The 17,655-nt window shown below is 45.9% G+C and overlaps 1 protein-coding gene across 2 annotated transcripts in view; it reads left to right on the forward strand.

Annotated features, from left to right (window-relative positions):
- si:ch211-191a24.3 (tensin-3) overlaps positions 1-17,655 on the forward strand; it is a 43,518-nt gene that overhangs the window by 10,363 nt on the left and 15,500 nt on the right. For both annotated transcript variants that reach the window (XM_035430993.1, XM_035430992.1), the window contains exons 2-14: positions 228-392; positions 1,069-1,119; positions 2,092-2,214; positions 2,455-2,519; positions 3,607-3,690; positions 4,194-4,306; positions 4,556-4,616; positions 5,278-5,353; positions 5,839-5,968; positions 6,118-6,183; positions 6,381-6,485; positions 12,071-13,102; positions 17,575-17,655. The exon at positions 17,575-17,655 is cut by the window's right edge and continues 77 nt beyond it. In XM_035430993.1, coding sequence (XP_035286884.1) covers positions 243-392; positions 1,069-1,119; positions 2,092-2,214; positions 2,455-2,519; positions 3,607-3,690; positions 4,194-4,306; positions 4,556-4,616; positions 5,278-5,353; positions 5,839-5,968; positions 6,118-6,183; positions 6,381-6,485; positions 12,071-13,102; positions 17,575-17,655 — 2,137 coding nt within the window. In that variant the 5' untranslated portion in view covers positions 228-242. The remainder of the gene's footprint in view (positions 1-227; positions 393-1,068; positions 1,120-2,091; positions 2,215-2,454; positions 2,520-3,606; positions 3,691-4,193; positions 4,307-4,555; positions 4,617-5,277; positions 5,354-5,838; positions 5,969-6,117; positions 6,184-6,380; positions 6,486-12,070; positions 13,103-17,574) is intronic.

Here is a 17,655-nt window from a genome sequence, read left to right on the forward strand (position 1 = left end):
TCATACATTCATAAATTCTCTCATTCATTCATCTGTAAATGATTTTCTATCTCAAAACTCCAGTCCTGGAGGGTTGCCGTGCATACTGGCCTTCATGGCTTCTTTTCAGCCAGACTCTTGGAACCAAGTTGTGTAGATTCGCGACTTTAATGAAGTACTAAAACACACCAGAAACCAACATCCAAAGCCTGATGTTTTTCTCTTTCCTCTCTCTCCCTTGTGCATAGACCACTGATGTAACAATGGAGGAGGGATACGAACTTGACCTGATCTACGTGACGGAGCGCATCATCGCGGTATCCTTCCCCAGGGGCTGCTCTGAGGAGACCTACCTGCGAAACCTGCAGGATGTCACACGCATGCTCAAGTCCAAACATGCCAACAACTACCTGGTGAGATCTGGCTGGGCCTCTTCCCTCTATACCCTTCTGGTCATCTTGAAATAGTAGCATATGTATTTGAAGTTTTAAACTCTTTAACTCCTTAGATGGCAGAAAATGCAGGACTACAGATCAATGAGAATGTTCAACAAAGCAACTTACCAACCAAAAGAATCATATGAAAGAATTTCCTTTCTGTATATTGATGAAGATCGTTTTTTCTTTGAACACTGTCAGTAATCTACAGGAATTATAATGGTGTCACAAAAGGGTTAATTCTTTTTATTCAGCCTGGTGAAATGTGCCTCATTTTGGATTTTCAGATTACGAATCAAAGCATGACAACTGCAGAGCAGCTTTACCTCTTCGTATCTAACCAAGCTTTTCTCTATCTTTCCCCTCCCATTTTTTTTCATGCAACTGGGTATCATGGGTTTCATAAGTACCTCCTTGCTCTCTGGCATCGCACGTACCCTGTCTTCTCTCAAATCCTTTCAGCTGTCTCCTTCCCCGGTCCTATTTGCTGATTACCCCTCTGCATCCTCTGCCCAAAGCTGTGATCTCCTAAATCTTGTCCCATCATATCAGCAGGTCTCCACCGTGCCTAAAACCCCAGTGTAAATACCCCTGAGGGGGGCATTTAGTTCTTCAGTGCCATGTGTTGATTGCTGTTTTGTTTGCCTTCCAGGTTATCAACCTCTCAGAGAAGAGACATGATCTCACTAAAATGAACCCAAAGGTAATGGCCCTGATCTTTGGTTGATTAGCTAATAATGGTGCTCAACGGGAAATGCACGGCCATTCCTGAGGCGTTTTGCCACCCCCCCCCCCCCCCCCCAATTTAGCCCCCCTGTTTAGTCAGTGATTAGCTCTGAATTGCCTTAAATTAGATCTAGTCAGCATATTAGGGGAGTCTGTGGGAAATGTTGCCAGGCTAATGAAAAATAAATGCATTTTAACTGGGAAGGAAAACATTATTTATACTGGTCTTCTGAGCGGGCAGCTAATGGGTTAAATTTCTATTGGTTAGAAATATTCCACAGAAAAGATGGGCCAGCCACATTAAAAATAAATGATTGATTGCTTTTCGCCAGTCTGCCATTCTAGACATGTTATATTGGATAAAAAAATGGATGAACGTACTGTCTGTCGTATACGAATAGCAATTTTAGGCTTACAAAACAGACATGAGCATTGCTGTTGAAACTACTACCACTAGCTTGCGGAAATATATATTTATATATTTAATGCACTGAAGAAGGGTGATATTAAACAAAACGTGTTTACTTACAGTTTGAACTTTTGTACTTTTTAACATCAGAATTAAACAATGATTCTGTGAAAGAGCTTGTGTTTGCAGTCCTTAGTACAACAATATATTTAAAATAACTTTAATCATACATAAATGTTAATGTGTGTATGGAATGCATATTTGAATAAGCTGAAGCACAAACGATATATAACTTTTAAATTAGGGTGTGGATGTAAATATATAACAGTATACGTGACATGTATTTTATTTCTATTGCCATACATTTTTTAAAGAGGCTATTTGATTATATTTTTCAGAGGTGTTGTCATGTGGCTCTATCTGCATTTTTCAGTTCATTAGCTCAATTTTAGTTAATTTACTGAACTGTGTGAATTCAAATTGGCCACAGCCCTGTGTTGAAGTGTATGTGTATATTGAAATGCCCCTTTTTTGTTTCAGACTATGGACATGGGCTGGCCTGACCTCCACGCCCCACCCCTGGATAAGATCTGCTCCATCTGCAAAGCCATGGAGAACTGGCTCAATGCCGACCTTCAGCATGTGGTGGTGGTCCACTGCCGGGTGGGTACCCCCCTCCCCTTACGAAACAAATCTGACTGGGAGGAGGTGGGTTTCTCTTCCCCCTCTCCCTCTCTCTGCTGACTGAGTTTGTGTTTTAGAACCTGGGAGAGAGACACCAAATATGTTTTACAAAAATATTTTAGCATGAAATGACAGCAACTGACATCAACTGACAGTAAAAGGCAGGGACCTTTCTGTGTGTGATATCACGCTCACACCATTCTCTTTTCTCGTCTTCAGGGTGGAAAGGGGAGGATTGGTGTGATCATCTCATCCTTTGTGAACTTCACCAATATATCAGCAAGGTGCGTAACAGCGTTAGAAGATGAAATCTCATACCCTTGTATTGTGAAATAAAAGTGACGCAAAGAGGCTTTGATTTGACCGGACATTGCCTGGAGACAGGGCTGGGTTGCTATGGGAACCCCCTTCACTCTGCATGTCAAATACTGTAACCTCAGTCCACATCTGTCTGACATCCTGTCCTCAAGAATGATCTGAAAACCAGGGCAATTGTTTCATCAGCTATTCAGAGGATGACAATGTACATGTGTGTGTGGGTGTGTGTGTGTGTGTGTGTGTGTGTGTGTGTGCTCATGACATAGACCCACACTCATTCACACTACTATTTGTACTTAACTTTCAACAATGCTTTGTGAAACAATCTTGAAATCTTTTAGTGCTTGCTCTATTCTTGAATTGGCTGCTTGTCAGTATAAAAAGTTACTTTTTTCCTCAGTTTTATTATTACAGAAATGTGGACAGGGCAATGGCAGCTGGATTAAATTTGAGGGCTTATTCAATGCAGATTTTTTGGCAGATAAAGGCTGTGGGAATAGGCTGGTAGAGGCCTGTGCTTTCCCTCTCCCTCATTCACAGGGGGCTCTGCACAGACGTTGAGTCGGTGAAAAAAGACACATTAAGAGCTGAGGCTAGTCAGCAGAAAAGACTTTCAGTTGGTTTAGTGCAGAGTGAGCCCCCCTCCCCCCATGTCTCTTTCTCTTTCTGTTGACTGTACCCGTGCCCCCCACCAGCAGAGATCTCTGTTTACTTTGGACTTGGTTGTGTGTGTGTGTGTGTGCGTGTGTATGTATGTGCGTGTGTGTGTGTGTATATTTGTGTGTGTGTGTGTGTGTGTGTGTATGTGTGAGTGTATGTGTGTGTGCATGTGTGTGTATGTGCGTGTGTGTGTGTGCGTGTATGTGTGAGTGTATTTGTGTGTGCATGTGTGTGTATGTGCGTGTGTGTGCGCGTGTGTGTGTGTGTGTGTGTGTGTGAGTGTGCGTATGTGTGTATGCGTGTATGCGTGTGTGTGCGTGTGTGTGCGTGTGTGTGTGTGTGCATATGTGTGTATGGAGTATCACTGACCACTCTCTCCCTCTCCCTCCCCAGTGCTGGTCAGGCTCTGGACCGCTTCGCCATGAGAAAGTTCTATGATGATAAAGTGTCTGCGCTAATGACTCCATCACAGAAGCGGTAAGGCATCGTAAGGCCCAGACATTAGCAATCAAATCACTGCCTTCATGCTTCAGTTCTGCACCAGTGGAGATTTACAGGTAGTAAATACAAATGCAAACACCAGTGGAGATGTAGTCAACACATATGGAAACAACAGTTAACCCTTTGAGTTACAGGCCCAGCTCACTAACCATCCTGATACATTGCCGCTACTCTTCCGTACCCCGTCGTGAAAACATAAAACCTCTCACAAAATGTCACAAAATGCACAAGTGCCACACAGGTCATGCACAGCTGTGCGCTTGTTTTTTTATGGAAATTATGTCTTTCCTGTCATTGTTGGCTTGATAACTCCACAGCTGTAGACCTGTTTATAGTGTGGCAGAGGAAGTCTCCCAGCATCTGGAGACCTTTCAGTTTGATATCTCTGGCAGTAAAACCAGGCAATCTTCGCTCAGTGTCAAAAGCTAACATGTTTATAAGGCACCTTTGGTGAATTAAGCTATTTTTTCTGGTAACAGATATGTGTGGATCCTGAACAGCCTGCTAACTGGCTCAGTGAAAATGAACTCATCGCCTCTGTTCCTGCATTGTGTAATTCTACACGGGATTCCTAATTTTGACACTGAAGGAGGTAGGCAGAACAGCGTGACACTCAGAAATAAACACCATAAGCTCCAGTAAGTGTACCGTGGAATTCAATCTACCGCAACTGTTTTTGATAATTTTTTCATTCCGCAACTATAAAGCTCAGGAACTATGTTCAAAGTAACCATGACTCAAGCCATGAAATGCAAGTTACAATGATCACGTTGTTTTAAATGCATCACGACAATATAATTACGCCACATTGTTTAAATGAATTTTTTCCTTTGGCTTGCAGTATGTCGGCCATATTTGAAAGTCTATCAGGCAATGCAAGTGGTGTACACTTCTGGAATATAGTAAGTATGCCAAATTACAGTAAGTTTCCAGTGAGCACTAGCCAGGATCTGGATGTCTAGAGGGGTGTAAATCTAGGTTGAGAGACATTTTGGCATGAATTCACTTGGTTAACTCCAATATAGCTCAGGGTTTACCCAGATATAGCCCAGCTACATCCTAGTCAGCTAAAACATGTTCACTTTTCAAATGAAAGTAGCTAGGCTTTCACCCCAGTTTCACCACAAAAATGTTCACTGGGTTATCCTTCATTATGGTGTTGTTGTTGTTGTTGTTGTTGTTGTTGTGTGTATGTGTGTATATATGTGTGTGTGTGTGTGTTTGGCTGGACCGCAACAGCGGGGCCAGCCCTACAACCGCGAATGTCTGTGACTGAGTGAGTGACTGAGTGAGTGATGAAGTTACACCATTGGTCGGCCGAGTTATGAAGTTACACCATTGGTCGGCCAGATCACGTGTGTTAGGTCCAGCCATACTAGGTTTTGACCTGGTCTTGTTGACACAAAGTTGACTCACACTTAAAGGGAGAATTTTCCTAAACATTGATTAGCCTGTTCTCTCTATCCCTCTATGCTGATTGGTTTATCATCTCTGTCTCTGATGGTTTATTGGCTTGTCCTCTCTATCTCAAATGGCTGATTGGCCTGTCTGTCTGTATCACAGCAACATAGGTCCAGGACACAGGAACAGGATCTACATTGCCCTGGAGCCAGCTCAGATACTCAAAGGTGACATCATGGTAAGAAATGTATCCTACGGGAGACCCAATTTATTCAACATCTCATAAAGCAGACATGATATTCCAATTTTGCCACTGGAAAAAACAGTGCGTAACTGTTGAGGATTAAAATTCAAGCTCCTAGACATGCACACAAATACCTTTTTCTTGCATTCCTTTTGTGAGAGCCATAAGTGGAGCCCAAATGGACTGTTTATTTGTATCGCACCTCTTGTAAATTGTAGGTCAAAGGGCTTTACGCAGAAATAACATGTAAAAATAAAACCAGAAAATGATCATTAATATGAGAAATAAAAGGATACATACAATAATGAGTGAACATAAAACACCGATAAGTGGCACAGCAAGACCAAGGCTGAATAAAATTCAGCAAAAAAGGTTACCACTCAAGTCAACGCCATCTTACAAACGTGAGGTTTTAAAGAGGATTCAAAAGGAAGACGCAGATTGAGCTGTTCTGATAGCAGATTCTGTTGATATTGCAGGTGAAGTGTTACCATAAAAGCCTTCCCAGGGGGGAAAAGGAGCTGGTTTTCCGCCTCCAGTTCCACACGGGCACCGTCCAAGGCTACAATCTCATTTTCGAGAAGGAGGACCTAGAGGGCGCAAACAGAAGTAGGTCCATGTTGGGAGTGACTTTGAAAATTGCAACTCTGCTTACGCCCGGTTTCTGTACTTCCTGTTATCTGCACTGATACAATCTCTTTGGCTTTTGTATTGTGTGTCTTTCCTTTCTTGGTGTAAACTCTATTTTCACATTCCAGATCCCAGGTTTCCAGATTATGGGAAGATTGAACTGGTGCTTTCAGAGAGTCCAGAGAGGATAACAGGTAATGCAGAATCACACAAATATATGCCAACTCAAGCTCACACACACAAACACACACATGCTCACACTCGTAGGTAGATACACACACAGACACACAGACACACACAGACATGCTCACACTCATAGGTAAATACACACACACCTATTACTGGACTGTGGAATGACGTGGATCGTGGATTCTCTGGTTCCGGTCCACAGGGTCGGACCGATGGCAGAACGGCCCGGACGTGGCTGTGGACTGCAGCCTCGTGGAAGCTCTGACCCGCTGGGACTCATACAAGAACCTGAGCTGCGACGGGGAAGGTACCGCTCACCAGAACCTCGCCTTCTGCGTTCCTGTAACAGATACAGTAGGAAGGGAATGAATGGGTTAACTGAAATGACTGGTCATCCGCTCTGCTAAATGAATCACAGGGGCTGGTGCCTATGTTGCTCTGAATAAGAATGTGATAAATGACACATTTAAAGTGAATTTACACTAACTGCCTCGATATACTGGAGTTGAACACCATGCTGATGAATCATTGGGACTTTACCTCTTTTCTACACAGTTTAAACGCACCTCAAAGACCTCTGGGAAAGTGTTTGGTTGGACATAACAGGGTCACACACACCAAGTCTATGCTGATGACTGGACAGAATTTCAAATTACGGTACCTTCAGCCAAACACTTTTTCTTCGCTTTGTCTCCTCGTAACAGCTAGCTTTCAAAAAGTCAGGCGTCCCCGCAGCCAACGCAAACATTTCTCTGTGTGTTCTTGCTGCTCAGATCCCAGTCAACATACCTGGGATAGTGCTGATCATCACTCTCTCTAAAACCCACAGCTTTGCGTAACACAGATCCAGCTGCTAACTGGCAGTTAGCGGTTTTTTTTTTTGTTTTGTTTTGTTTTTTTTTGGTGGTTTTTCAGGCTGTGACAGCCCTGTGTGTACAGATGAAGATGTTTGTGTTTTCATATTCAGTCAGTCAGGGGTTTTTTTAATGGGTTTTTTTTTGTTCTTTGTTCTGGTGTGAGCAGGCTATCGCTGCCGAGCGGAGCATAACGTGATCGCGTTAGCACGCCCCAGCGGCCGCTACACGTGGCCCCCGGAACGGCCTCATTAGGAAAGGAGAGAACGCTGCGCGGGCGCTAGGGCCGGGGCGCGGTCGCCGTCGTTTCTCTCCGAACAAAACAGCCAGGGCAGGGAGCGGCGTAGTTTACAGCCCACGAGCACACAAGGCCTCAGGGTCAGGAGATACGCTTTTACATTCCTTTTTTTTTTTGTTATGGGTCATGGTGTTCCTAAAAAAAGTGACTGTATCTCCTTCATCTCCTCCCCCCTCTCTGCTCCATCCCTGACCCCCCTCGGTGTGCGGGCCACAGACAGTTTTTGTGTGAGAAGCTGGAACCCAGGGTTTCACAACAGCGGGCAGGCCCGCCCCCGTCCCGCGGTCGGCTGCGGCACCTCCCCCAGACGGATTTCGCTTTTGCGCTCCCGGGCCGTTCCCTTCGGACTCCACCGCGGACGCTAAAAATAGAAAATATGGGGGCATAAAAAAATGCCTGCGACTACTTTAGTGTTAGGCGGTTTCTGTGCGATTTCTGAACCCTAAGAAACGCTTTGGTCGTAAATAAAATCTGAACAGCTGCAGATTTAAGGCCCCTGAATGCAAACGACAAAATGCAACGGGAACCATTTTGCACAAAATGGTGACTCTTACTTTTTTTTAAGCCAAACAATCAGTTTTATTTATTGTATTTTTTTTCTTGTTTGTTTTTTTTTTTTGGTCTTATAGTGTTCTTGTGGAGCCTGAGCAAACTGAGTTTCACAAGTGGACATTACGTTTGTTTGCAATGACTTCTGCTCCAGCAGGAATTTGGCACAGGCTTATTAATCAACAGTGAATTTCGCTCAGCAAAGCACAACATGCACTTGCCAATCGAGACTGTGTCAAAAGAATGCTGCTGTGTCAATATAAAAGACAGTTAAGGAGGCTTATAAACCAAGTGAAAGTGATCAGCTGGACTAATTAATTTCGATCAGCCTTTTAATGGCATCATCCCGGTGTGTGGTCTTGCATGGATTTGCCCCAAAAAAGTACTAAACCTTTGCCTAATTAAAACATTTAAGACTTTTTCAGAACAGCTTTCAAATGAATCACCTGAACGATTTACAAGATGCACACCTGCTTTTGTGATAACATAATAAAAATAAACTCCTAATCCCTTTTCAAACACCAGCCCCGGCTGCCTTTAAATAAGCAATTACAACATGGTTTATACTAGTGATACTTTTTTTTTTTGTTGGTATTTTGCAACAGGTGTACCCCTGACACCCCTGCCCATAGTTTCTTACCGAAATGAAAATGGAGCAATTTCAGTGGAGTTAGCGAAACCTCAACAAGCAGGTTTGCCTGTGCTGTACTTATGTGCAGCCATTGAATTAAAAAAGAAAATGGGCCTTGTTGGATTAAACAGAAACCTAAACCAGTGCGCTGGCTGGTTTCAAGCCGAGGCGATTGTAAATGCTGGTGACTCACCGATTGCAAAACCCCAAAAAGTGGCTGCAGACAAAAAAGGGAAAATTATAATTACAATGCTGCGTGCCAATTACTATAGTCTGCGAAATACCAACCAGGCTCTGAGACGCAGCCAAACGCGTCTACGTACGTTGTCTTTCTCCCCAACTTCTTGTCTTCTCTTGGTGAAAAACACGAGTTTGTTTGTTGCTGTGGCAGCTTTTCATATCTTATGCTTACCACATCTGGTCTGTCATGAGAGGAAAAGGAGGTCCGTCCGTTGGGTATGTGGGTATCCCAGGTTGACTGCTGAAAGATCAGAACCATTCCGATGTGGTTCCGAGGCGGTTCTTATAAAGGAACGGTTACGGCAATTTGTGAAGCTAGCAATTTGGGTCTGCGCACATCTGTTCCTGTGCCGGGTTTAAATATGTCCAAGGCGGCTATGTAATTTTTGGGAGACCCGACAGATGGGAAAATGTGCATCTGTTTCAGAAAACAGCTCAGCGATAGGGCAGAAACCGCCCCCCCCCCCATGCTCTAACTAAAGCACAACCCCTCCCAGTGTGAAAAAGACCTGAACAAAGGAATTTTGTTTTCATATTCATTTGGACCTCTCTCTCTCTCTCTTTCACTCACTCACTCACTCTCTCTCTCTCTCACTCTCCCTTTCCCTCCATTCTCTCGCTCTCCCTCCCCTCCATCCCCATGGGCCCTGTTAGTTCAGATTACAGTTAACCTTGGTGCCAGCACCCCTTCTCCGCCCCGTCCTCTCCACTGCTGTTTACATTTCCCCAACCATACTTGGCCAACTGAGTCTTTGCTGTGTACTGCAAAAATACACACCTCATTCTCAGACCAGTCAAGGGGGGCAAGGGGGAGGGGTGCTGGGGGGGGGGGGGGGGGTGAGGGGGAGGGGAGGGGGAGGGGGAGGGGAGGCAGAAATGTGGGGGGCTGCTGTGAAGTTGTGTCGTTTGGGCTGAGCCAACCAGCACCCTTCCCTTTCTCTCTTTCTCCCCCTTGATCTTTCTGTCACTCACTCCACTCATTTGTGTGTGTGAGAGAGAGGGAGAGTGAGAGAGAGAGAGAGAGCGCGCACTCACTCACCTGTGGAGAGAGAAAGAGGTAAGGGTACTGTTAGTACTGCTATGGAAATAGTGAGGGAGGGGTGGAGAGGGATGGAAAATGTAGTGACAAAAACAGAGAAAGCAGGAGCTTGACTGGCAAATGGACAGAGAGAAGGAGAGGGAGAGAGAAAGCAGGATCAATGTTGGCATTCGAACAGAGAGAAAAGAGGGGGAAAAGAGAAAATAGAATGAGAGTGGTGACAGAACTTTGAGCGAGAGGAGAGAAAGAGGGGATAAAGGACCAGAGGGAGATTCAGGGACAGGGGAAGGGCATGACGGGGAAATGTTATCACCTTGTTGCAGCTACAGGGGAATTTGTGACATTCAGCTGGGCGAATGTGAACCCTAGACCCCACGGAGATGTTTGTGTAGCTTTCAATGTGGTGAATGTGTCGGGGCTGGAGGGCCAGACGGCTTGGAGATCAGGTATGTGTGTGTGTGTGGGGGGGGGGGGGGGGGGGGTGGGGGGTTGGTATGTACATTCCTATTGTCCTGTTTGTTCTGGAAGGAGAGCATTTAATGGCAGATTAGCTGAAGCGTGCTGCAAATGCTGCTATTTGTAAGTAGACTAAAGCTACTCCTAAATGGAGGTCATTTGTTTAAATGTTTCCCTATTATTATTCTTTTGGGACATTGCGAAGGGGAAGATGGGGGGAAGGGGGAGCACAAGGAATTGTCATTATACCGAGTGGCTGTTTACGCACGGCTGCTGTCATCTGCATAATGTATTTAGCATTGGTGTCGTGGGTTAATTGATTGCCTCTTATGGGGATACATCCTTTGACCAATGGGCTATTCTGTCTCACTGCATAGCTTTTAAGAGAGATGTTATAAACGCACTTAGGGTCAGATGTTATAAGGACTTCATACTGTGCTGTCCATGGCTGAATTGTATGTCAGAGGTCAAACACTGGAGTGTTAAAGGTTCTACTTTCATGTGACTGAGGTTGTGATTAATGCCCTTGTTGCGTAGCTTGAAAGTATTTGACCTCTGTCTGGTGTGTTTATGTGAAAATGTAGCTATGAAATGCAGAGAAAAATATCCCCGTATCCTTTATTCAGGATGTGGTTTGCCCTGAACTTGCTCTATTTTGACTGGTCAATGTAGCATCTATAACCTGTTACAGACAGTGAATGCTGCAGTCTGCCAATAAATTAGATAATCGGTGGTCATGTGACTTTTCCTTGCTTTTCTGCTTTAAGATAAAGGAAATGAGGGCCCTTCTCCAGCTGTGGTTCCTGGTGTGAAATCTATGTGCATACAGCTGTTCTGATTGGCCAAATATTTTATGACGTTAGAAACTTACAATGTTCTACTGGTTCAGTCATTGTTGGATTCCTGAAAATTCTTTAAAGATTAAGTGTGGATACGTGTTTGTTTCTCTCGCTTAAAAAAACAGGGTAATCTTCCACATCCCCAACCAGATTAGAGAGCGGAACATTCTGGGGTTCAGCTCGCTTTACAGTGGCAAGCTAGGCACACAAAATTATGGTTTTTATCTCGACATGCTGAGCCACAGGAGTGTGAAGATTTTGTGAAATGGGCCATACCTCATGCGAGTGTCCTTGTGCAGGCGCCTGCGTAAAATAAATTCTTTACAGTAACATATGGCCATAAAACGCAAACCAACAGGGTCTGGAGTTGTGCTATGCATTATGTGCTATGTGCTCTGGAGCTTTCTTTTTTATATGTGCAATGGGAACTTGAAGGAAAAAGGAATGTTGTCTTATACAGGTCATTTAATGCTAATTTAATAATTTATTTTATCCAGAGCAACCTGCACAGGTCGCATTTTCTACATGCGGTTTTTTACACAGCATTTACACAGCTGCCTATTTAAATGAAGCAGGTCAGGTACTTTGCTCAAAGCAGCAATGCAGCTTGAAATTGAACCCATATCCTTCCCTGACCATTATGTTACATTGCCACGTAGCTCTAGGTGCACTGTCAGCTTGAATGCCTTCTGTTTGTGTCTTGTCTAGATACTCAATGAGGAACGCTTGAAGGACTCGTGTTGTTGTTTTTTAGATACTCAATGAGGAAAGTTTGAAGGACTTGTGCTCTTGCCTTTTTTAGATATTCAATGAGAGTTTGAAAGACATGAGTTCTTGTCTTCTCCAGATACTCAAAGAAGAGAGCTTGAAGGAATTGTTGTCTTGTTTTTTAGATACTCGATGAGCAAAGCTTGAAGGACTTGTGTTCTTGTTTTTTAGATACTCGATGAGCAAAGCTTGAAGGACTTGTGTTCTTGTTTTTTTAGTGCTGCATGCACAGGAGTCCAGGTCCTGCTCGTCCCGCCCCAAAGCCCGGCAGAAGAGTTCGGAGCAGTCGCCCCCGGGCGTGGCCTGCCGGACAGACCACAGCGACCACACCCTTTCGGCTAGCAGTGACTCGGGGCTCTCCAGCACCTCCGTGCTGACGGGCCGGGCCCAGGGGCCGCAGCGGGGCCCAAGCCAGCAGGAGGCCACGGAGCTGAAGAGGCTCCTGTGCGGGTTCGGGGTGGAGGGCTCGGAGCGTTCGGGCGCGGAGATGCCGGGGGAGCGCTCGGTCTCCGCGGGACCGGCCCGGGGCGTGGCCTCGGCCCGAGGGGCGCGCGTGAACGGCGAGGCGCGGCGCCTGCGGGACCGGGAGACGGACATCCTGGACGACGACGAGGACGGCCTCCACAGCGTGGACAGCATCGGGACCATGTCCTCCTCCGAGGGCCGGCACAAGGGCAGCCACAACTCCCTGCTGTCGGACGACTTCGGGAGTCACGGCGGCGACGAGCACCACGCTTCCGTCTCCGTTTCTGTTTCCACGGCGATGGACACGAATGGCGGGCGGGACGACTACGGGCGTGACAAGAGGGACTTCCTGTCGAGGGGGGCGGCCATCCCCGTCATCCGGGTGACCCAGCCCCCGGCCTTTGGGCAGGAGGGGTACTCCACGCAGACCTGGGTCCGCCAGCAGCAGATGGTGGCAGCCCAGCAGTACCCCTATATGGCCACAGAGGGCGATCTGCAAACCTGCAGGTCACCCACAGTACCAGAAGTCACCATTAGGGGCAAGAGCGACAACAAGGTGGACGAATTCGCCGCTCTCACCGTGGACATCGACCAGTCGATAGACCAGCTCAACCAGCTCATCATGGACCTCGACCCCACCTTCATGCCTGTTGCCGCCCGCTCGAATTCGGTCAAGAAAACCGAGGGGAGTCACACGACCAGGTCGACCGAACACCAGGTCAATGGTCTGAACTGCAGGCGTGTAGACAGCAACGGGACTGGGCCGCAGAACAGCTATCAGTCAGGTAAGAGTCCAGTATACAACAGAGCGACTTAAACCATCATTATCACAAGAGACAGCGAGGTAAGGTGGCACATTTTAGAAAACAAAAAGTACACTAGGGAAAGCGATAGAATTTTCTAAGGATTTCCAAAGATACTACTCAATCATGGCGCTGTCCTGTGGTCAGCTTGGTCATTTTCTCTGAGGAAAAATAATGTTCTCCTGTAACACCTTTGAACGTTCAGAGCAACCAGTTGTTTTTATCTGGAGAGCTTAGCATTATGTACAAATCAGGTGCCAAGTGCTTGCTGGATTTTGACGAAATGTTCCATTGAAAGAGTTCTGCCTGGGCTTGCTCGTTCATCCTTACGTGATTCCGGAATAAGTGCAGCACAGCAAAAACAGGAGATCTGTCTTCTGTCCTGCTAAAGCAGGCTTGTAGTTTCAGGCAAACGTCGGATGCGTGTTCTCACAATGTTTATTGCTATAAATTACACATTCCGATCAGTTTTTAAGCTGTCGCAACCGTTTATCCAAGTGGCATCTCACAGACAACTAAACATCTAGGAAAACATTGCAAGCGTTGTGAATAAGAAACCTGACAAATGAGATTCCGACTGTGTAGCGTGAGGCATGTAAGTGCATTATTTCTAATAGCCGTCAATCACCGGTGACATCTCATAATTGCTTCGATTGTGAAGAAGAGAAAGCATTGCCTTCCACTGCCAAACAGGAACCTTTCCGGTATCCTCACCTGCACTGCCTACCAGTGGAACGCTCCCGGGAGAAACATCTCTCTCTCTCTCTCTCTCTCTCTCTGTTAACATTCAGTTCAGCTTCAAAGCGCGTTTGAAAGGCTCGTTTCTGGCCTTACAGCTGTGTAATTGGTGAGTTAACCGGATCAGAGTTCCGACCAATAGCTGTTGGCGGCTTCTTTTTTTTTTTTTTACCTTGGCTGGGGAATGAGCTGGCAGACAAGTCGTGATTATGGGTGGTGTTGCTTTTCTCTTTTGACAATCATCTTTGTGTCCCTTTAAGAAAAAGAAAAAAAGTGTGATGTGGCAGTGAAACAATCACGCAGAAGGGCTGGTGTCCCAGTACCTGTCTTTTTTCTGTGTCTCCAGCGCCTGATCATGTGGAATCATGTTCTGAAATATGCAATGGGTTTGTGCTCAGTTTCCAGTTGAGCTGAGGTATGCAAGTGCAATTAGTTTTCCTGGAGCGTGATGTAAAAGCAGTAACCAACAGCCATTGGCTAATGAATTTAGTGTAAAATACCCCATCGCTATGGTTTCTACTACAAATGGAATTGTTTTCAGGAATGCTGACACTATGCAGATGTTTTGATGCATCCAACTTCTTATTTTGTTGTTCTCAAAGATAATTGGTCATTTTAATAAATATAATAAAAAGCATTTGCCCTTGGGCAGACAGTTGAATAGTCCTGACATAAAACAAAAGCCAGACTTTGTCTGGCACAGTTATTTTGCTTGAAAGGTCATTGTCATTATCAACAACAACAACAACAACTAAAAGGAGAGATTAACTTGGCAGTTTAACTCAGAGATTAATTTGGCGAAATTAATCCCGGAGAATCTCCGCGAGTCGGCGTGGTTTTCCACCGCGTCCACGCCGCCGGTCTCTGGAGTCTCGGCGACTTCCTTTGGCGCTGAGCGCTGACGGAGGAGCCGTTTCCCAGAAGCCCGAGAGAGGTGTCAGTAACTCACCGTAAATTCACGCGCTGTCTCCGCGGCGCGCTGCGTCGCGGCCGGAGGCTGTGTTTGTGTTGGCCCGGCGCGGAGCCGCGGCTCGCTGGAGCAACACCCGCGTGCCAGTCAGCGGGATGCCAGCGTGCCAGCCGGGAAGGAACCCGCAGCGGTTGCAGGTTCAACCTGACACCGCGGAAACAAGCGGCGTCCTGTCATATGAAACTAATGTGTGAAATGAAGAGCCTCTCAGCTGGGGGCTCTTACCAGGTCTAACTGCAGCGTTTTTTGCGGCAGAAGGACACTCGATGCACGCTTGCTATAAAGGTGCAGTTTTCATATTGATCGTTAGCATGTTTATCTCAGTGGGCCTGAAAAGTCAGCTGAAGAATCAACGTCCTGTCCGGTCATTTTGCTCAGAAATCAAGTCCCACATGTGGCGGTAATCCGCCTTGACAACACGGTGCTGTTGAAAATGACATCACCTGCATGCGTGTGTGTGGGCTTGTGTGTGTGTGTTTATGGATATGTTCAGATATGCATGCGAGCATGGGTGTGTACATATGTGTGGGCGTATGCACAGTATGTCCAAGCGTGTGTCCGTGTATGTGTGCGTGTGCATCCATGTATTTATCCATGCGTGTGAGTCTAAGCATAGGCATGTGTGTTCATGGTCACACACACACACTTATGCGTTTCAGTCAGCACTTGCATGTTAGTGCTCCACTAACATATCTGCACTTGGGGAGGTTAGTGCATGACGCTTTTTTTTGGGGGGGGGGGGGTGAAGCCGTCCGCAGACAACTGGATGTGTGACGCATCTGGCGACCGCACTCACGTCCCGCCCGAGAGAGGCAGCGGTCGGGGCGAGCCCCCCACCACCCCCCCAGGGTCTATTTCATTTACCGCCACTGTTTGCGTTCGTCAGCCATAGTTACCGTGTATATTTACTTTCGTTTATTACTCGTCACTCCGATGCCGGGCAGATTTACGAGCGTCACGGTCGACGGGGAACTACGGAGGTACTGAAGCGCAACAAGCCGTAACAAGACGGATCATTTTTAAATGGGCGGCGCCTGCGCGTAAAAGATTAATGCTCCACGCTTGAGATGCTACTGTGTGCGGTGTCCTGTGGCTTACACAGCCAAGGGTGCAGTCCCCTCTCGGAGTTTCTCCACAGTTTGACCAGAAAGGAGTGCGTTTACCGGAGGGTTGCTGGTGGAGTTTGAGGAATGTCATGGGTTGTCATGGTTTCTCAGTCCATCACAGACCAGCACTGAGCTTCTACAATGTGTGACAGAGAGCTTTCTCTCCATCGTACAATATGTAGTTTTTTGGCTAAAAATTCTAAAAGGGTCTAAAATATCAGAATGACCAAAAAATCTAGGTAACGCTAATGAATGTTTTAAAAGCGGAAAGGTGACAGAAAGGTGACAGAAAAAAAACAGAGAACAGGGCCCATATTCATAAAGATTTTCACAGTAGGAGCATTGATATAAGATGAAGTGTCCCTTGTCGATGTTCCTAACCTTATCCAGGCCGCGAAACTATGTCATCATTCGCTGAAAAGGTAAACTGATCCTAGAGCAGCTCTCAGATCTAAATTATTCTGAGATGCTTTATGAATATAGATATGAATCATTCAGTGATTTAATATTAAATTGTCTATATCACTATAGCTATTTGCACGGTTTTACATCAGCACATTTTAAATGCAGTGATTTGTGTTAACATCACAGGCTTTTGTGACATCACAGTGCATTAGTGATGACAGGGACACTAAGAGGATGAGGTTAACTGCAATGGGTTTTCCCACAGGAGCAGCGATAAGCCAGTGCTTATTTCCCTCTGTAGTCGCCATTATCAGGTTAGCTGATGGGGGCTCTTCTTTCTTAATCTTCTCTGAGTTCACACCTCCATTGTGTTCCCCAGTACGGCACGCCCCACGATGTGCCCCCATTAACACCCTGGTGCTAAGTGGGATCTGAGCACAGGCACAAATACATTCCGGGCATTTTCATTTCCCCCCCAAATTCTTGGAATTCCGGAACACCAGAGACGGGACCCCACTGCGTGTGGCTCATCAAAAACTCACTCCTACCCCCTCTCTACCCCCCCTTCCCCCATTCCCCTGTCCAACAGTTCAGGCACAATAATGTCAATTTGTATCCAGTATCAGTAAACAGCATTTGCTCATGACTTGGAAGTTGGGAAACCCCTTCTGATTCCATTCAATATCTGATGTCCACCCGGGGTCCAATCCAATGAATGCAGCAATAGCTATAGTTATGGAACGGCATACAATCCACAGGAACTGGTAAAGATTATATTTGCAGAGAGATCGTGTGGTGCAGGGTGGCAGATTCTCAGTACATATACACATTCCCCATGTGACTGGCTATTTGATTCCTTGCAATGGTACTGTCTGTACTGTGATCTTACCTCTGTCTGAATAAAGTGAAAAAATACTTAAGAATGGTGGACTCTGTAGTACAAAACATTGGGAGGATCATGAAAAGTCTCGACTGCATTACTCATGGATGGCCTGGAAAATTAAGTGCCAGTGGCAAGCAATTTAGCTAAAAGCAACATCAGATACAGTCCTGTACTCTGAGGTAATTTTGGTTACAGTTGCTCCTGAATGTCTTTGCTATTGTTTCATGTGTAAATAAATAAGTAATAAAATTCCACGGAGTAATTTAAGTACTGTATGTGGCTATGTAATAGCCTGTAGTGGTTTTGTGGTAAGTGCTGTATGCCTCTTAACGTCTCCCATAATCCCCTGCAGCTGTTCCCCCGAATGACGTCAGAGCAGACAGACCACAGGGACTGAATCACCAAGGAAATGATGTCACCGGCTGCCCTGGGT

This window comes from Anguilla anguilla, chromosome 8 (assembly GCF_013347855.1).
Source record: "Anguilla anguilla isolate fAngAng1 chromosome 8, fAngAng1.pri, whole genome shotgun sequence".
Taxonomy (NCBI): domain Eukaryota; kingdom Metazoa; phylum Chordata; class Actinopteri; order Anguilliformes; family Anguillidae; genus Anguilla; species Anguilla anguilla.